The sequence below is a fragment of the Bos grunniens genome, chromosome 5, assembly GCF_055505025.1.
Source record: "Bos grunniens cultivar Pamir isolate PY7600 chromosome 5, Bosgru_T2T1.0, whole genome shotgun sequence".
NCBI lineage: Eukaryota > Metazoa > Chordata > Mammalia > Artiodactyla > Bovidae > Bos > Bos grunniens.
The window spans coordinates 108680551-108695379 of record NC_141169.1 but is presented as its reverse complement, the minus strand read 5'-3'; the positions used below and the strand labels follow the sequence as shown (position 1 = coordinate 108695379).

Sequence of the window (14829 nt, the reverse complement as noted above, 5' to 3'; positions counted from 1 at the left end):
CAGAGCACCCCAGCTAGAGAGTAGCTCCCACTCTCTGCAACTAGAGAAAAGCCTGTGCAGGAGCAAAGACCCAGCACAGCCAAAAATAAATAAGTAAACTTTTTTTTTAAAAGAGGCAACCAAAGGATAGGTTAAAAAAAAGAAAAAAAGGCTCCTCTCACTCTACTTACTCATACCTCCCTTTGACTAATTCCAGACAATCAGTGATATTTTCAGTCTCCACAATTTCACCTTTTCCAGAATATCAAACATTTGGAATCATTCAGCACATGACCTTTTCAGACTGGCTGCTTTCACTTAATAATTCACATTTAAGGTTCCTCCATGTCATTCCATAGCTTGACAGCTCATTTCTTCCTAGTTCACTGCCTGGATGTACCAGTTTAAACCATTCACCTACTGAAGGACATCTTGCTTGCTTCCACGTTTTGGTAATTATGACTAAAGCTGCTATAAACATCTGTGACGAGGTTTTGGTGTGGACACAGTCCTTTGGGTAAAAATCAAGGAGTATGATTGTTGGAGCAGATGGTAAAAATATATTTTGTTTTATAAGAAACAAACAAACAGTCTTCCAAAGTGCTGTACCATGGTGCCTTCCCCCCAGCGATGACTGAGAGTTTCTGCTCCACAGAATCACCAGCATTTGTCTTCTCAGTGTTCTTTGGCTACTCTTACAGGTGTGTAGTGATACTTCACTGTCATTTTAAAATCCAATTCCCGAATAAAAGATGTTGAACATATTTTTCATTTGCTTACTTGTCATCTGGATATCTTCTTTGATGAGTAACTGTCTGGGTCTTTTGCCCATTTTTTAAAAAATTGAGCTATTCTTCTTCTTATTGTTGATTTTAAGAGGTTTTTTTTTTTTTTGTATATTTTGGATAACTGTACACTATCAGATATGTCTTTTGCAAAGGTTTCTCCTAGTCTGTGGCTTGTGTTCCCATTCTATTGACATTGATTTTTGCAGAATAGACGATTTTGATTGCAATGAACTCTGAAAAGTGAAAGTGAAAGTCACTCAGTCGTGTCCAACTCTCTGTGACCCTATGGACTATACAGTCCACAGAATTCTCCAGGCCAGAATACTGGAGTGGGTAGCCATTCCCTTCTCCAGGGGATCTTCCCAACCCAGGGATGGAACCCAGCTCTCCCACATTTCGGGTGGATTATTTACCAGCTGAGCCACCAGGGAAGCCCTAGAATACTGGAGTGGGCGGCCATTCCGTTCTCCAGCAGATCTTCCCAACCCAGGAATCGAACCGGGGACTCCTGCATTGCAGGCAGATGCTTTACCAGCTGAGGAAGTCTAGTTTATTAATTATTTCTTCCAGGGATTGTGCCTTTGGGGTCACACTGAAAATCACTGTTATATCCAAGGTGAGATTCATCGAGCTTCTTGTTATTAAGTACAATATCAGCTGCATGTATTTTGTCGATGTTCTTTATCAGGCTCACAAAGTTCATCTCTACTGCTGAGACTTTTTATCATGAATAGATGTTGGATTTTGTCAAATGCTTTTTCTGTGTGTATTCATACGATCATGTGATTTTTCTTCTTTAGCCTGTTGATGTGATGGATAACATTGATTTTTTAAAATTTTATTTGGCTATGTTGATTCTTAATTGCAGCACACAGGATCTTTGCTGGGTCATGTAGGATCTTTCGTTGTGGCTCACGGCCTCAGCTGTTGCAGCTATTTGCAGCTTGCGGGTTCAGCAGCCCCATAGTATGTGGGATCTTAGTTCCCCGATCAGGGATTGAACTTGTGTCTCCTGCATTGCAAGTTGGATTCTTAACCCCTGGACCATCAGGGGAATCTCCCATTAATGGGTTTTTGAATACGCAACCAGCTTTGCATATCTAGGATAAATTCCACTTGACTGAAGTGAAGTTGCTCAGTTGTGTCCGACTCTTTGCAACCCCATGGACTGTAACCTACAGGGCTCCTCCATCCATGGGATTTTCCAGGCACAAATACTGGAGTGGGTTGCCATTTCCTTCTCCAGAGGATGTTCCTGACCCAGGGATCAAACCCAGGTCTCCCACAGGGTAGGCAGATACTTTATTGTCTGAGCTACACTTGAACAGGTGTATAATTATTTTCATACATTGTAGATTTGTTTGCTAATATTTTGTTAAAGATTTTTGCACTTGATCATGAGAGATAATGGTCTGCAGTTTCCTTTTCTTATAATCCGCCCCTCTGCCCTGTTTTAGTAGTAGGGAAATGCTGGCCTCATAGAATGAATTTTAAGTAAAGTTGACCCCTGAACAATACTAGCTTGAGCTGTGTAGGTCCACTTATACATGGATATTTTTCAGTAGTAAATACTACAGTACCACATGATCTCTGATTGGTTGCATCCATGGATACACAGGAACCACAGACACAAGGGCCAACTGTAAATTATACACCAATTAACCCCTGCATTGTTCAAGGGTCAATTGTGTTCCCTCCACTTCTATCTTCTGAAAGAGACTGTTGACAGAACTGGTATACTTTCTTCATTTAATGTCTAGTTAGAATTCACCAGTAAGCCCATCTGAGTATTGTGCTTTCTGTTTTGGAAGGTTATTAATTATTGACTGAATTCCTTTAATAGATATATACCTATTCAGATTGTCTGTTTCTTCCTAGTTTTAGCAGACTGGATCTCTCAAGGGATTGGTCTAGTTCCCCCATGGTATCAAATTTGTAGGCAGAGAGTTGTTCAAAATATTCCTTTATTATCCTCTTAATGTCCCATGGAATCTATAGTAATGCCCCCTCTTTCATTTCTGATACTAGTAATTTGTGCCTTCTCTCTGTTTTTCTTAGTGATTTGGCTAGAGGCTTGTCAACTTTATTGCTCTTTCAAAAAAAACCACCAGCTTTTGTTTCTGTTGATTTTCTCTACTGATTTCCTATTTTCAATTTTACTTATAATTCTGATGTAATTTTAAAAATTTCTTTTCTTGCTTAGTTTGGATTTAGTTTGCTCTTCTTTTCTAGTAGCATCTGGTCCCATCACTTCATGGAAAATAGATGGGGAAATAGTAGAAACATTGTCAGACTTTATTTTGGGGGGCTCCAAAATCACTGCAGATGGTGATTGTAGCCATGAAATTAAAAGATGCTTACTCCTTGGAAGGAAAGTTATGACCAACCTAGATAGCATATTGAAAAGCAGAGACATTACTTTGCCAACAAAGGTCTATCTAGTCAAGGCTATGGTTTTTCCAGTGGTCATGTATGGATGTGAGAGTCGGACGGTGAAGAAAGCTGAGCGCCGAAGAATTGATGCTTTTGAACTGTGGTGTTGGAGAAGACTCTTGAGAGTCCCTTGGACTGCAAGAAGACCCAACCAGTCCATCCTAAAGGAGATTGGTCTTCTTTGGAGAATGCTCATTGGAGAGACTGATGCTGAAGCTGAACCTCCAATACTTTGGCCACCTGATGTGAAGAGTTGACTCATTGGAAAAGACCTGATGCAGGGAGGGATTGGGGGCAGGAGGAGAAGGGGACGACAGAGGATGAGATGGCTGGATGGCATCACCGACTCAATGGACATGAGTTTGGGTGGACTCCGGTAGTTGGTGATGGACAGGGAGGCCTGGCGTGCTGCGATTCATGGGGTCGCAAAGAGTCGGATACAACTGAGCAACTGAACTGACTGACTGACTAAAGGTAGAAGCTTAGATTATTGATTTTAGATCTTTTTTCTTTTCTAATATGTATGTGTGTGTGTGCTCAGTTGTGTCTGACTTTTTAAGACCCCATGGACTACAGCCCTCCAGGCTCCTCTTTCCCTTGGATTTCCTAGGCAAGAATACTGGAGTGGGTTGCCAGTTCCTTCTCCAGGGGATCTTCCCAATCCAGGATCAAACCCAAGTCTTATGCACTGGCAGGCAGATTCTTTACCACTGAGCCACCTGGGAAGCCCTTTTTAATACACATATTTCAACAATGCTATAAATTCTCTAAGCACTGCTTTCAATGTATCCCACAAATTATAATAAGCTCTATTTTCACTTTCATTAGTGCAAAATACTTTTGAAATTTCTTCTTTGACTCTTTAAAATATTTAATACTTTAAACAACATACTTCTAAAGTATTATTTTAAAGTATTATTTAAAATATTATTTTGAAATATTTTAAAGTATTAAAGTATTTGAGGCTTTCCAGCAATCTTTTTGTTATTAATTTCTAGTTTAATTCTGCTGCTGCTGCTGCTGCTGCTAAGTCACTTCAGTCATATCCAACTCTGTGTGACCCCATAGACGGCAGCCCACCAGGCTCCCCCATCCCTGGGATTCTCCAGGCAGGAACACTGGAGTGGGTTGCCATTTCCTTCTCCAATGCATGAAACTGAAAAGTGAAAGTGAAGTCGCTCAGTCATGGACTCTTCGCGACCCCATGGACTGCAGCCCACCAGGCTCCTCCGTCCGTGGGATTTTCTAGGCAAGAGTACTGGAGTGGGGTGCCAGTGCCTTTTGTGGTCCAAAAGCAGACACTGTATGGTTTCTATATTTTTTTTTTTTGACAGGAAATAGCATTTATTGTCGGAGAAGGCAATGGCACCCCGCTCCAGTACTCTCACCTGGAAAATCCCATGGATGGAGGAGCCTGGTGGGCTACAGTCCATGGGGTTGCTAAGAGTCAGACACGACTGAGCGACTTCACTTTCACTTTTCACTTTCATGCATTGGAGAAGGAAATGGCAACCCACTCCAGTGTTCTTGCCTGGAGAATCCCAGGGACGGGGGAGCCTGGTGAGCTGCCATCTATGGGGTCGCACAGAGTCAAACATGACTGAAGCGACTTAGCAGCAGCAGCAGCAGCAGCAGCATTTATTGGTGAGCATGATTAAGGAGGGGACAGCATGGATGCTCATGAGTGCAGGGCCCACCATTTGTCCAGGGGACCACGATTAGGGATGTATTTGACCCCACAGCCATCTGGGATGAGTCGCTTTTCTGCCACCATGTTCTCAAATTCATCCGCATTGAACTTGGTAAATCCCCACTTCTTAGAGATGTGGATCTTCTGGCGGCCAGGGAACTTGAACTTGGCCCGGCGGAGGGCTTCAATCACATGTTCCTTGTTCTGCAGCTTGGTGCGGATGGACATTATGACCTGGCCAATGTGGACCCTGGCCACTGTGCCCTGGGGCTTTCCAAAGGCACCACGCATACCTGTCTGGAGTCTAGATTGGGAAACAGCAGGCCAGTCATGAATGCCCACTAGGAAGAGTTGTCTCCAAGGTCCCTTAGGGCAACCTGTACAGGCAACAGGTTGCGTACACTACCAAGGAGGCTGTTATTTGCAGCCACTGCACACTGGGCCCCCATGGGGAAAAGAACACTGTCAGGGTTTCTATTCTTTTAAATTTGTTAAAGTGTGCTTTATGACCCAGAAAGTGATTTTGCTAAATGTTCGCTGTAAGGTTAAGGAGAATGTGTAATATGCTCTTGTTAACATTGAGGATTGTTATGTCTTCCTGTTGTATTAATATATAATCCCCCTCTTTATCCCTGATAACTTTGTTTGCTCTGAAATTTCTTCTCTGAAGTAATACAGCTACTCCTGCTTCCTTTTGAGTATATTAGCATAGTACATCTTTCTCCATTCTTTTACTTTTAATCTATATATCTTTATATTCAAAGTTGGTTTCCTGTAGTTCGGTCTTGTTTTTGAATCCATGTGACAATCTCCATTTTTTAACTGGTGTATTTAGACCACTGATGTTTAAAACATACATAAGCATTCACAGTCAAATACATTGTTGCTATTATTATTTGGAACAACTTATCTGTGAAGCATAAAAGGTTTTATTTTACTTTACTTTTATGTATTCATTCTCCAATGCTCTTCCTTTATATAGATTTGAGTTTCTCACCTATATAGTTTTCCTTCTGTCCGAAGAACTTTTTAACATTTCTTGCAAGGTAGGTATACTGGCAATAAATTCCTTCAATTTCTGTTTGAGAAAGTATTTCTCTTTCACTCGTGAAGGATAATTTCACAGGGTACAGAATTCTAAGTTGGTGCTTTGTTTTTGTTTTTTCCCTTTAACACTTCAGACACTTCACTGAACTCTCTTCTTGCTTGCTTGCATGGTTTCTGAGATGTCAGATGCAATTCTTAACCTCTGCTCCTTTATAAGTGAGGTGTCCCCCGCTCCCATCTTCTTTCAGAATGTTTCTCTCTATCTTTGACTTTCTGAAGTTTGAATATGATGTGGGGAGGGGATTTATTCTGCTCGGTGTTCTCTGAGCTTCCTGGATCTGTACTTTGATGTCTGACATTAATTGGGGAAAATTCTCAGTCATTATGGCTTCAAACATTTCTTCTGTCCCTTTCTATCTTCTCCTCTGGTATTCCATTATACCCATCATACTTTTGTACTTGTCCCATAATTCTTGGATAGTCCGTCCTGTTCTGTTTTGGGAATTTTTTCCTCAGTCTTTTTTCTCTTTATTTTTCAGTTTTGGAAGTTTCTAGCATCATATCCTCAAGCTCAAAGCTCTTTCCTTGGCATGTCCAGTCTACTAATGAGCCCATCAAAGGTATCCTTCATCTCTGTTACAGTGGCTTTGATCTCCAGCATTTCTTTTTCATTCTCTCTTAGAATTTCCGTCTTTCTCTTTACATCATCTGGTTTTGCACATTGTCTACTTTTCCCATTAAAGCTCTTAACATATTAATTGTAGGCATAATCTGATAATTCCAACATTTCCACCATATCTGATTCTGGTTCTGATGCTTAGTCTCCTCAAACTGTGTTTTTGCCTTTCAGAATGCCTTGTAAACATTTACTGAAAGGTAGACAAGATATACTAGGTAGACAGGATACGCTGCAGTCAACAGACCTTTAGTGATGTGAGAGTAAGGTTTGGGGTACAGAAGGGTTGCACAATCCTGCTATCAGGTCTCAACTTTTTGGTGAGCTGGTGGACCATGCCCTTCACTGGTGCTTCTCGGTTCTCACTCCCCACCCGTAGGTGGGATAGCATAGCTAGAGTGGCCTGGAGTTGGCACTTCCCTTCCCCCAGGTAGGCCAGGCCCTGGGAAGACAGCTTCTTCTCAGAGCAGACCTTGTTGAGAAGAACAGAAGTCTCTGGCACATTTCAAAGTGGTCCTTTCCCTTCCTCCTGCTGGAAGCATTTTCCTCCAGGATTCACTGTAGGGGCTTCCCTGATAGCTCAGTTGGTAAAGAATCCGCCTGCAATGCAGGAGACCCCAGTTCGATTCCTGGGTGGGAAAGATCTGCGAGAGAAGGGATAGGCTACCCATTCCAGTATTCTTGGGCTTCCCCTGTGGTTCAACTGGTAAAGAATCCACCTGCAATGTGGGACACCTGGGCTGGGAAGATTCCCTGGAGAAGGGAAAGGCTACCCACTCCAGTATTCTAGCCTGGAGAATTTCAAGGACTGTATAAGACATGGGGTGGCAAAGAATCGGACAAGACTGAGCGACTTTCACTTTCACTATTCACTGCAGATGAGTGAGGACCTGGTGGAGCTCCAGGAAGTAAAAAACTCCCAGAAGCGTAAGTTCCACCTCCAGCGACTGGGCACCCCTGAAGTTTAGGATGTGTTTTTGCTTTCTCTTACCAAGTTTCAATTGTCATAATTAAGTGTACTATATGTTGATTTGCGGAGAAGGCAATGGCAACCCACTCCAGTATTCTTGCCTGGAAAATCCCATGGATGGAGGAGCCTGGTAGGCTGCAGTCCAGGGGGTCTCGAAGAGTCGGACACGACTGGGCGACTTCACTTTCACTTTTCACTTTCATGCATTCGAGGAAGAAATGGCAACCCACTCCAGTGTTCTTGCCTGGAGAATCCCAGGGACAGTGGGGCCTGGTGGGCTCCCGTCTGTGGGGTCGCACAGAGTTGGACACGACTGAAGTGACTTAGCAGCAGCGTATGTTGATTTGATACATTTATATGTTGCAACGTGATTATCACCGTGGCGTTCACTAACAGCTGTATCATGTCACATAATTATCATTCCTTTTTTTTTTTGTGGCGGGAACAATTATGATCTAGTCTCTTAGCAACTCTGAAGTTTATGACTCGGTATTATTGACCGTAATCACTATGTGATGCATTACCTCTCCCACCTGAAGTTTTCAGCTCTCAGACTTGTCCACACTGAGCCTCCAGCAATTTGTCGATTACAGGTTAGGTTTCCCTACACTGGTGCTGGCTCCCGTGGAGGTTTCTGCTCCGCTATGTTTTGTTTTTAAATTAACTATATTTATGTATAATTTATATATAATAAAATGTACCCACTGTAAGTAAACAGTTGCATAAGTGCTGACAAACGTACATACGCCTGTGTAACTTTCACCCCTTTGCCTGGATTATTCAGCTTCCTGCATCGTTTAGTATGCAGCTAGGCCTGAGAACCACACTCTGTTACTCTCTGTCATCCGTTGCCAACTGAGGGCTCGGGACTACCACTTCTGAGGTTATTCACTTATTTCTGGAGCTTAGTTTCTTCACATCCTCTGTTCTTGGATGGAACATCTGTGAGCACAACCCCACCACAAGAGTACCAATTTGCTGATCCCTAATGTTAAAGAATCAGGCTAACAGTGAACACAGAAAATTTACTTACATGGTCAATTCATCAACCCTGGCACTTCCCCGGTGGTCCAGTGGCTAAGACTCTGCATTCTCAATGCAGGCGGGGCCCGGGTTCGATCTTTGGTCAGGAAACTAGATCCCACACGCTTGAACTAAAAAATCCTGCCTGGCTCAATGATGATCAAAGATTCCGCATGCTACATCTAAGACCCAGTGAAGCCGAATAAATAAATATTGAAAAAGAGACAGACAAAAAAAAAAAAACCTCAACAGGGACTTCCCTGGTATCCAGTGGTTAAGACTCCACACTTCAAATGCAGGGAGCACAGGTTTAATCCCTGGTTAGGGAACTAAGATCCCACATACCATGTGGTGTAGTCAAAAAAAAAAAAAAAAACCAAACAGTTCATCAGTCCTTCACATGTGTATTAAGCTTGTACCAATTTCCTACAGCTGACTCCTGCCTCCCCACCACTCGACTTTAGCTGCCTTTGGATTGTAAGAACTTCTTTCCTTTTCCTGCTCACCTTCCCTGGGGAATGCAGTCACCTCCTCTCCCATCAGGGCGCAATGAACAGCCTGGGCTGACTCTCTGTCTTCATCTTCCCTCATCTCCCTTAAAGTTCTCTGTCTCAGGTAAGTCCCATTTCAAATCCCACCTCCACCATGAAGCCTTCCTCCCCCAGCTAGAATTACTGGTACCAGACACTTGAGCGCATAATCACGCTCCAGATGCCCTTGGCCCTCACCTTGCTCTAGTTGTTTTAAACAATCAAATTCAATTAAACAAACATGGAATCAGTTGAGGGCTTTCTTCGGACAAGGCGTAATGCTGGGTTGTGGGCAATAACGGAATGGTGACTAAGGCACAAAATACACAGGGTCCCTGCCCTCAGCTGACAGACTGTAAACACAAGTAATAAGCTTTGCCCAAGGTGAGGGGTTTCTGGGTGCTGGGGAGAACAAGTCAAGGGCATGCGCTATTTCTGATGTATACGTCTGTCTGTGCAAAAACATAGGTCCTGGGACACCAACAGGGTGGGGTTCACGTTTCTCTGTGCCTCCTGAAGCTCTCACACACTGCATCATCAAAAGTTCACTGGCTGGACCTGAACTCACAGAACAGGTAGTGCTGCACAAGTACAAGGTCATTACAGGAGGCAACCTAGCATCCTCAGTCACCAAGTTTTTATTTTTTTTCATTTTCTCTTTTCTTTCCTGCTCATGGACTCCTTCCTTCCCTGTCCTTGTCCCATTTCCAGTCCTCCCTGGCCTAATCCTGGACCAGTCTGGGACCCAGGGGTAGCCTGGTCATTGCTCAGCTGTGTTCTCCCTTCCTTCATCACCGCCCCTTATTTCTTAGCTCTTTGCATTGGGAGAGGAAGTGCAGACCTTAAGTGGTCTACCTTGGCTGCTCTTTAGACTCACCTGGAAAGCTGATGCTCAGGCCCCACCCCTTCCCAAGCTGATTGACTTGAGGTGAGGTCAAGACCTCACTTCAGTGTTCAGGCTCCCAGGTGATTCAAATGTGCAGCCAGATTGAGAATCACTGGGATAGACTAAGGACTTCGAAAGCTCCACCTTCTCAGCTGAGGGTGACGGTTTCTCCCCACAGATAACCATGGAAATTGGCGTAGGCCAAAAAGACAGCAGCACTAGCTTAGTGGGTGGGCTAATGACAGAGCTTCAAATCCCCAGCAACTCAGCTCCAGAATGGATGTCACAGCAAAATTGAAGCCACTCCCTCTAGAGAAGGCAGGGAGAAGAGAGATTTAACAGAGGAATGATGAGGAGGAGGCAGAAAAAAAGTGAAAGTGTAATCGCTTAGTCCTGTCTGACTCTTTGGAACCCTATAAACTGTATCCTGCCAGGCTCCTCTGTCCATAGGATTCTCCAGGCAAGAATACTGGAGTGGATTGCCATGCCCTTTTCCAGGGGATCTTCCTGACCCAGGGATCAAACCCACGTCTCCCTCACTGCAGGCAGATTCTTTACCGTCTGAGCTGCCAAGCAGACTGCTTGGTAAAATAGGAATCATGTGTTGCTCTGGGTGGGGGAAGGGGCAGGGAGAGGGGAGCTGGAAGATCAGAGGAGGTACCGCTAGAGAAGCAGCTGGCACAGCTTTAGTTTTCAATAAATGTCAGCTTTACCCTGATACAGTGCTTTTATAGTCAAATTATTTGCACAAGAAGGAGCACCCAGTAAAATGAGTTCCATATCCTACACTGGGAGCACGAGCTTAGAGAGAATGAGATTATCCATCTTTCCAACCTCCACCCAACCCCACAGGCCAACTGACTAAGAAATCAACCCAAGGAATGGCTAGGATATCTGCACTCAAACTTGACTGTGAAGAGGATTGGCCATGAAGCCCTGAACAAGGTAAGTAACCTCTGTGAACTTCAGTTTTCTCACCCATAAAGTGGAATCTGTATAAAGGCTCCCATCCCCTACACAGCAATTGTGAACACTGAATGAGCTTTGTGCAACATACACGCAGTGGGCTCTTATTACAACAGCTCCGCACAAGCACTCCTCACCTGCTAGGTGATAACATTTACCTGTCTCTCTCCTCCTTACCTAACTCTCTAAACATTTATCTAAACTCCCTGTATTGTTTCAATTTTTTGTAAGAATCATATCATACATATAAAGGGATAGAGATCAGGGGCTTCCCTGATAGCTCAGTTGGTAAAGAATCCACCTGTAACGCAGGAGACCTCTTTCTGTTGGATTCCTGGCTCGGGAAGATCTGCTGGAGAAGGGAAACGCTACCCACTCCAGTATTCAGGCCTGGAGTATTCAATGGAGTGTGTAGTTCATAGGGTCACAAAGAGTTGGACAGGACTGAGAAACTTTCACTTTCACTTTCAGAAATGGTTTAGAGTTAACACCTGTGTGTCCATCATTCTACCAAGGAAATAGACATAATCAATTCCTGTGAAGTCCTTTGTGCCTCTGTTCATCTCCCCCCACAAAATAACCACCTTCCTGCAGGTTTCCTTGATTTTTACTTTGAAGGTCAAAATCTTTAAGTTTTGCCAACATGATGGTGGAAAAAACAGTATCTTTTTGTTGCTGTTGTTTTTCCCTTGATTTTCTTTAAAGCAAAATAGATTGTGTCCCAGCAACTATTTTTCATCTTTGTATTTCCAGAATGTTGAACCTTACAGTATTCTATAAATATTGGATAAATGAAGGAATGTCCTAGTAGAACTAGAACCAAAACTGGCTTTTTAAATTCTCATCTGGGTACTTTCCTGGTGGTCCAGTGGTTAAGACAATGGGCTCCCACTACAAGGGGCCTGGGTTTGATCCCTAGTTGGGGAACTAAGATCCTGCATGCCACACAGCATGGCCAAAAGTAAGTAAACAAATTTTCGTCTGTTTAACCTTGGGCAAGCTTCTCTAGTCCACAGTTTCCTTGCTCCTTGGCCTCCCTTCCAGCCTAAGTCATCGGTGAACCCAGCAGCTGTCTCCCAGGGCTGGACTAAACAAGCTGGAGATGACCTCACAGCTTCCAACCCCTGTGTCCTGGCCGCTAGTGGACTTTGCGTGGGTTACACAGGTGCCTGCCTAGTGTCAACCCCTTGGGTTCCTGGGGCAGTGGGAGCTCAGCCACAAATATGCTTCTCTCTTTATCCCACATGTGATGCAAACACATTTTCCCATCATTTTTGATGTGAGCCCATAGGAAAAGAAAAACGGAGAATGAAATGGCAACGCAATCCAATATTCTTGCCGGGAGAATTCCATGGACAGAGAAGCCTGGTGGGCTACAGCCCGTGGGGTCACAAAGAGTCAGACACAACTGAGTGACTAACACTTTCATAGGAAAAAGATTGAGACGCACAATAGTAGACTATTAGATTGGTGGAGAGAGGGAGGCTAGATTTAGCCCAAGATCAGGACAGTTTGGGGGTTCTTTCTCTTCTCCACGTTGCCCCATATGCCCCACTCAGAGGCCCACTGGCCCACAATACAGGTGCCCGTCAGTAGGTTCCGGGGTACAGAGCGACCTAGAAAGAGATGGAGGACTGAATGATCCTCCATTTCTTCGCAAAAAAAAAAAAGTATTCAGCTGTGCTGAATCTTATTTGAAGCACGAGGGATCTTCGATCTTCCTCCAGGCCTATGAGATCTTTAGTTGCAGCGTTTGGGATCTAGCTCCCTGACCAAGAATCGAACCCCAGCCCCCAAGAGTGGAAGCACCGAGTCTCAGCCACTGGACCACCAGGGACGTCCCAAGGACTGAGCTATCTAAAGGCAAGGAGGAGAAAGGAAGACTTGGAGAAGGCCATGGTTTCAGATCCTACCCCTGTGCAGAGGAACTCTTGTCCCTGCCCCAGTGGTCCCTGCTGCTGAGAGAGCAGACCTGGAGGGCCATGTCCAGGGCTCCCCGCGGGCCGGCAGCCGCAGCTGTTGGCAGGGAGTCTCCATGTCTAAAATTAGCCTCCTGCTCTCCACCCAGGCAGCTCTGAGCTCGCTCTGGCAGGCGGATCCTGCGGTGAGGTAATCATGGGGACAGCGAGGGGGGCGGAGCAACAGCCCAGGGCAGGGTCCTCATCCCCAGTGGGCACCCCCCACCGGGCTGAGCATCTGTGTGCAACCTCGCCTCTCCTCGTGGGCACCTCTGCGTCCACCCTGACCTGCACTGGAGGCCCACGAGGAGAGGAACACACGCTTTCCTGATAAACATGCCAGGGCCTCAACTGACCAGTACAGTCCTGTGGGGTTGGGGACACTGTTCCCATCACACAGAACCCTCAGGGATGGGATGTTCACTGTGTCTGCTGATCTGAGCCTGGACCCTGGGAGGGGGAGTCCAAGTACCCGCCCCCTTCTTGGGAAAGGGTACCTCTCAAGGCAGAGCCCAAGCCAGAGACCCCGAGACCCCCACCGCCAGGTCCCCGGCTTCTGATGGTCTGGTCAGGGAGCCTGTGGCTGGATTGGCCAAAACAAGCAGCAGATCCGGGGCAGCAGGCCTGCCTCCCCGGGCGGAGCACACAGAGGCACTTAGTGAGGGCTGGGCCAAGGCGGAGAATGGCAGGGTGAGGCTCTGAGGTGGGGCCCGGCCAGCAGTGCAGAGCAGGAAGCGGGCCACGAGAGAGATGCCCTCGGTCACCAGGGCCTGTGAAAGGCCCTCAGGGGCACGGAACCTCTCCAGCCAGGGGCTTCCAAGACCACCTCCTAAAGCATCATTGCCCAGGGCTCACCCAGCCTCACCCCTTCCCCATCACCCCTACCTGGGGAAGTGGAAGAGAATGCAGGAGGGGAGGCAGGGGACGGCCACTGTCTCCAGATTGGGAGCAGGACCCAGCACCCTCCCAGCCTTGCCTGCCTGGGAAGGCAGGATCACAGGGCTGGGAAGGGAGTAGAGATGGATCTGAGTCCAGGCCCCTTCCAGCTCCCCAGTCTTTCTCCAGCCACTTCCAGTGCGGAATCCCCAGTGCTGGTGCAAACACCGCATCCTTTGGGAACAATGTCAGAGCAAGAGGGCATCTCGTGGACCAAAAAGCCGAGTCTGCCCTACTTGCAAAACAGGAAACTGAGGCCCAGGGTGGAACCGACTTGCTCAACATCACAGAGCCAGTTCACCTCAGAATTGAGGCTGGAACCCAGGTCCCCTGACTCCAGCCCAGAGTCCCACCCCCCAGGTCCTTGTCCAGCCCAGACACTCTGGTTCTATAACACGGCTTCTCCTTTCCTTCTTCCGCTAGGACACACCCAATCGATCATCCCACTCAGCAGTGACCTCCCGCTCCTTGGCCAAGAACGTGAGGCCTCCCTTCTGCACCTGACACCCCTGCTCACCTTCTCCTTAGCAGTATGATGGCCCCCCGCCTCAGTGGCAGCCCCTTTTCCTGAAGACCAGATTCCATGTCCTGCTCCCCTCCCCCTCAGCTCTGGCAGTTCAGGAAGCATCCATCAGCTGGTGGAGGCAACAGGTCTGGGCAGGAAAGGATGGTGACACCCTTAAGGCACAGCCAAAGGTCCCGAGCAGAAGCTGAGCTGCCCCTGGAGAAAGTCTGAACCATAGACTCCTGACCCATCCACACCTCTCACCTGTTCTGAGAGTCAGAACCCTTCACAGGCCTCGTGGGTCTCTGTGCCAGGCACCTCTTCCTCCCTTCTTCTCTAATAAAGGAGACGCCGTCTTCCCCGTTAACTACAGGGCCCAGCAAGCAAATGTCCTGCCACCTGGCCCCCACCCACAGGCTGCAGCCGAGGACACCTTCCCCAA

At 46.2% G+C, this 14829-nt stretch overlaps 2 protein-coding genes, 2 long non-coding RNA genes and 1 other non-coding gene across 13 annotated transcripts in view; 1 reads left to right on the top strand and 4 right to left on the bottom strand.

The window, feature by feature from the left end:
* Positions 1–9106, bottom strand: part of LOC147372979 (uncharacterized) — a 23090-nt gene extending 13984 nt beyond the window's left edge. For both annotated transcript variants that reach the window (XR_015164432.1, XR_015164433.1), the window contains exon 1: positions 8617–9106. This is a non-coding gene — a long non-coding RNA (uncharacterized LOC147372979). The remainder of the gene's footprint in view (positions 1–8616) is intronic.
* B4GALNT3 (beta-1,4-N-acetyl-galactosaminyltransferase 3) overlaps positions 1–14829 on the bottom strand; it is a 97528-nt gene that overhangs the window by 65272 nt on the left and 17427 nt on the right. The window contains exon 1 of one of the 4 annotated variants that reach the window (XM_086402482.1): positions 9113–9161. The exons of the other annotated variants lie outside the window; for them this stretch is intronic. Within the exon in view, the coding sequence (XP_086258608.1) occupies positions 9113–9146 (34 nt within the window). The 5' untranslated portion in view covers positions 9147–9161. Of the gene's footprint in view, positions 1–9112; positions 9162–14829 lie in introns of those variants that run through there. 4 annotated transcript variants of the gene reach the window in all.
* Positions 4851–5198, bottom strand: LOC147372981 (large ribosomal subunit protein uL16-like). Its single transcript, XM_086402489.1, has one exon. The coding sequence runs from the start codon at positions 5179–5181 to the stop codon at positions 4879–4881; it is 303 nt and encodes a 100-aa protein (XP_086258615.1). The 5' UTR covers positions 5182–5198; the 3' UTR covers positions 4851–4878.
* On the bottom strand, positions 5240–5376 carry LOC147372980 (small nucleolar RNA SNORA70). The gene has a single exon (XR_015164961.1). It is a non-coding gene; the product is annotated as a small nucleolar RNA SNORA70 (small nucleolar RNA).
* LOC147372978 (uncharacterized) lies at positions 9089–14829 on the top strand. Of its 5 annotated transcripts, none has more exons than XR_015164423.1 (3): positions 9089–9221; positions 10875–10967; positions 14306–14829. It is a non-coding gene; the product is annotated as an uncharacterized LOC147372978 (long non-coding RNA). The 5 variants fall into 5 exon arrangements; XR_015164426.1 differs by lacking the exon at positions 9089–9221 and adding an exon at positions 9410–9520; XR_015164425.1 differs by lacking the exon at positions 9089–9221 and adding an exon at positions 9543–10064.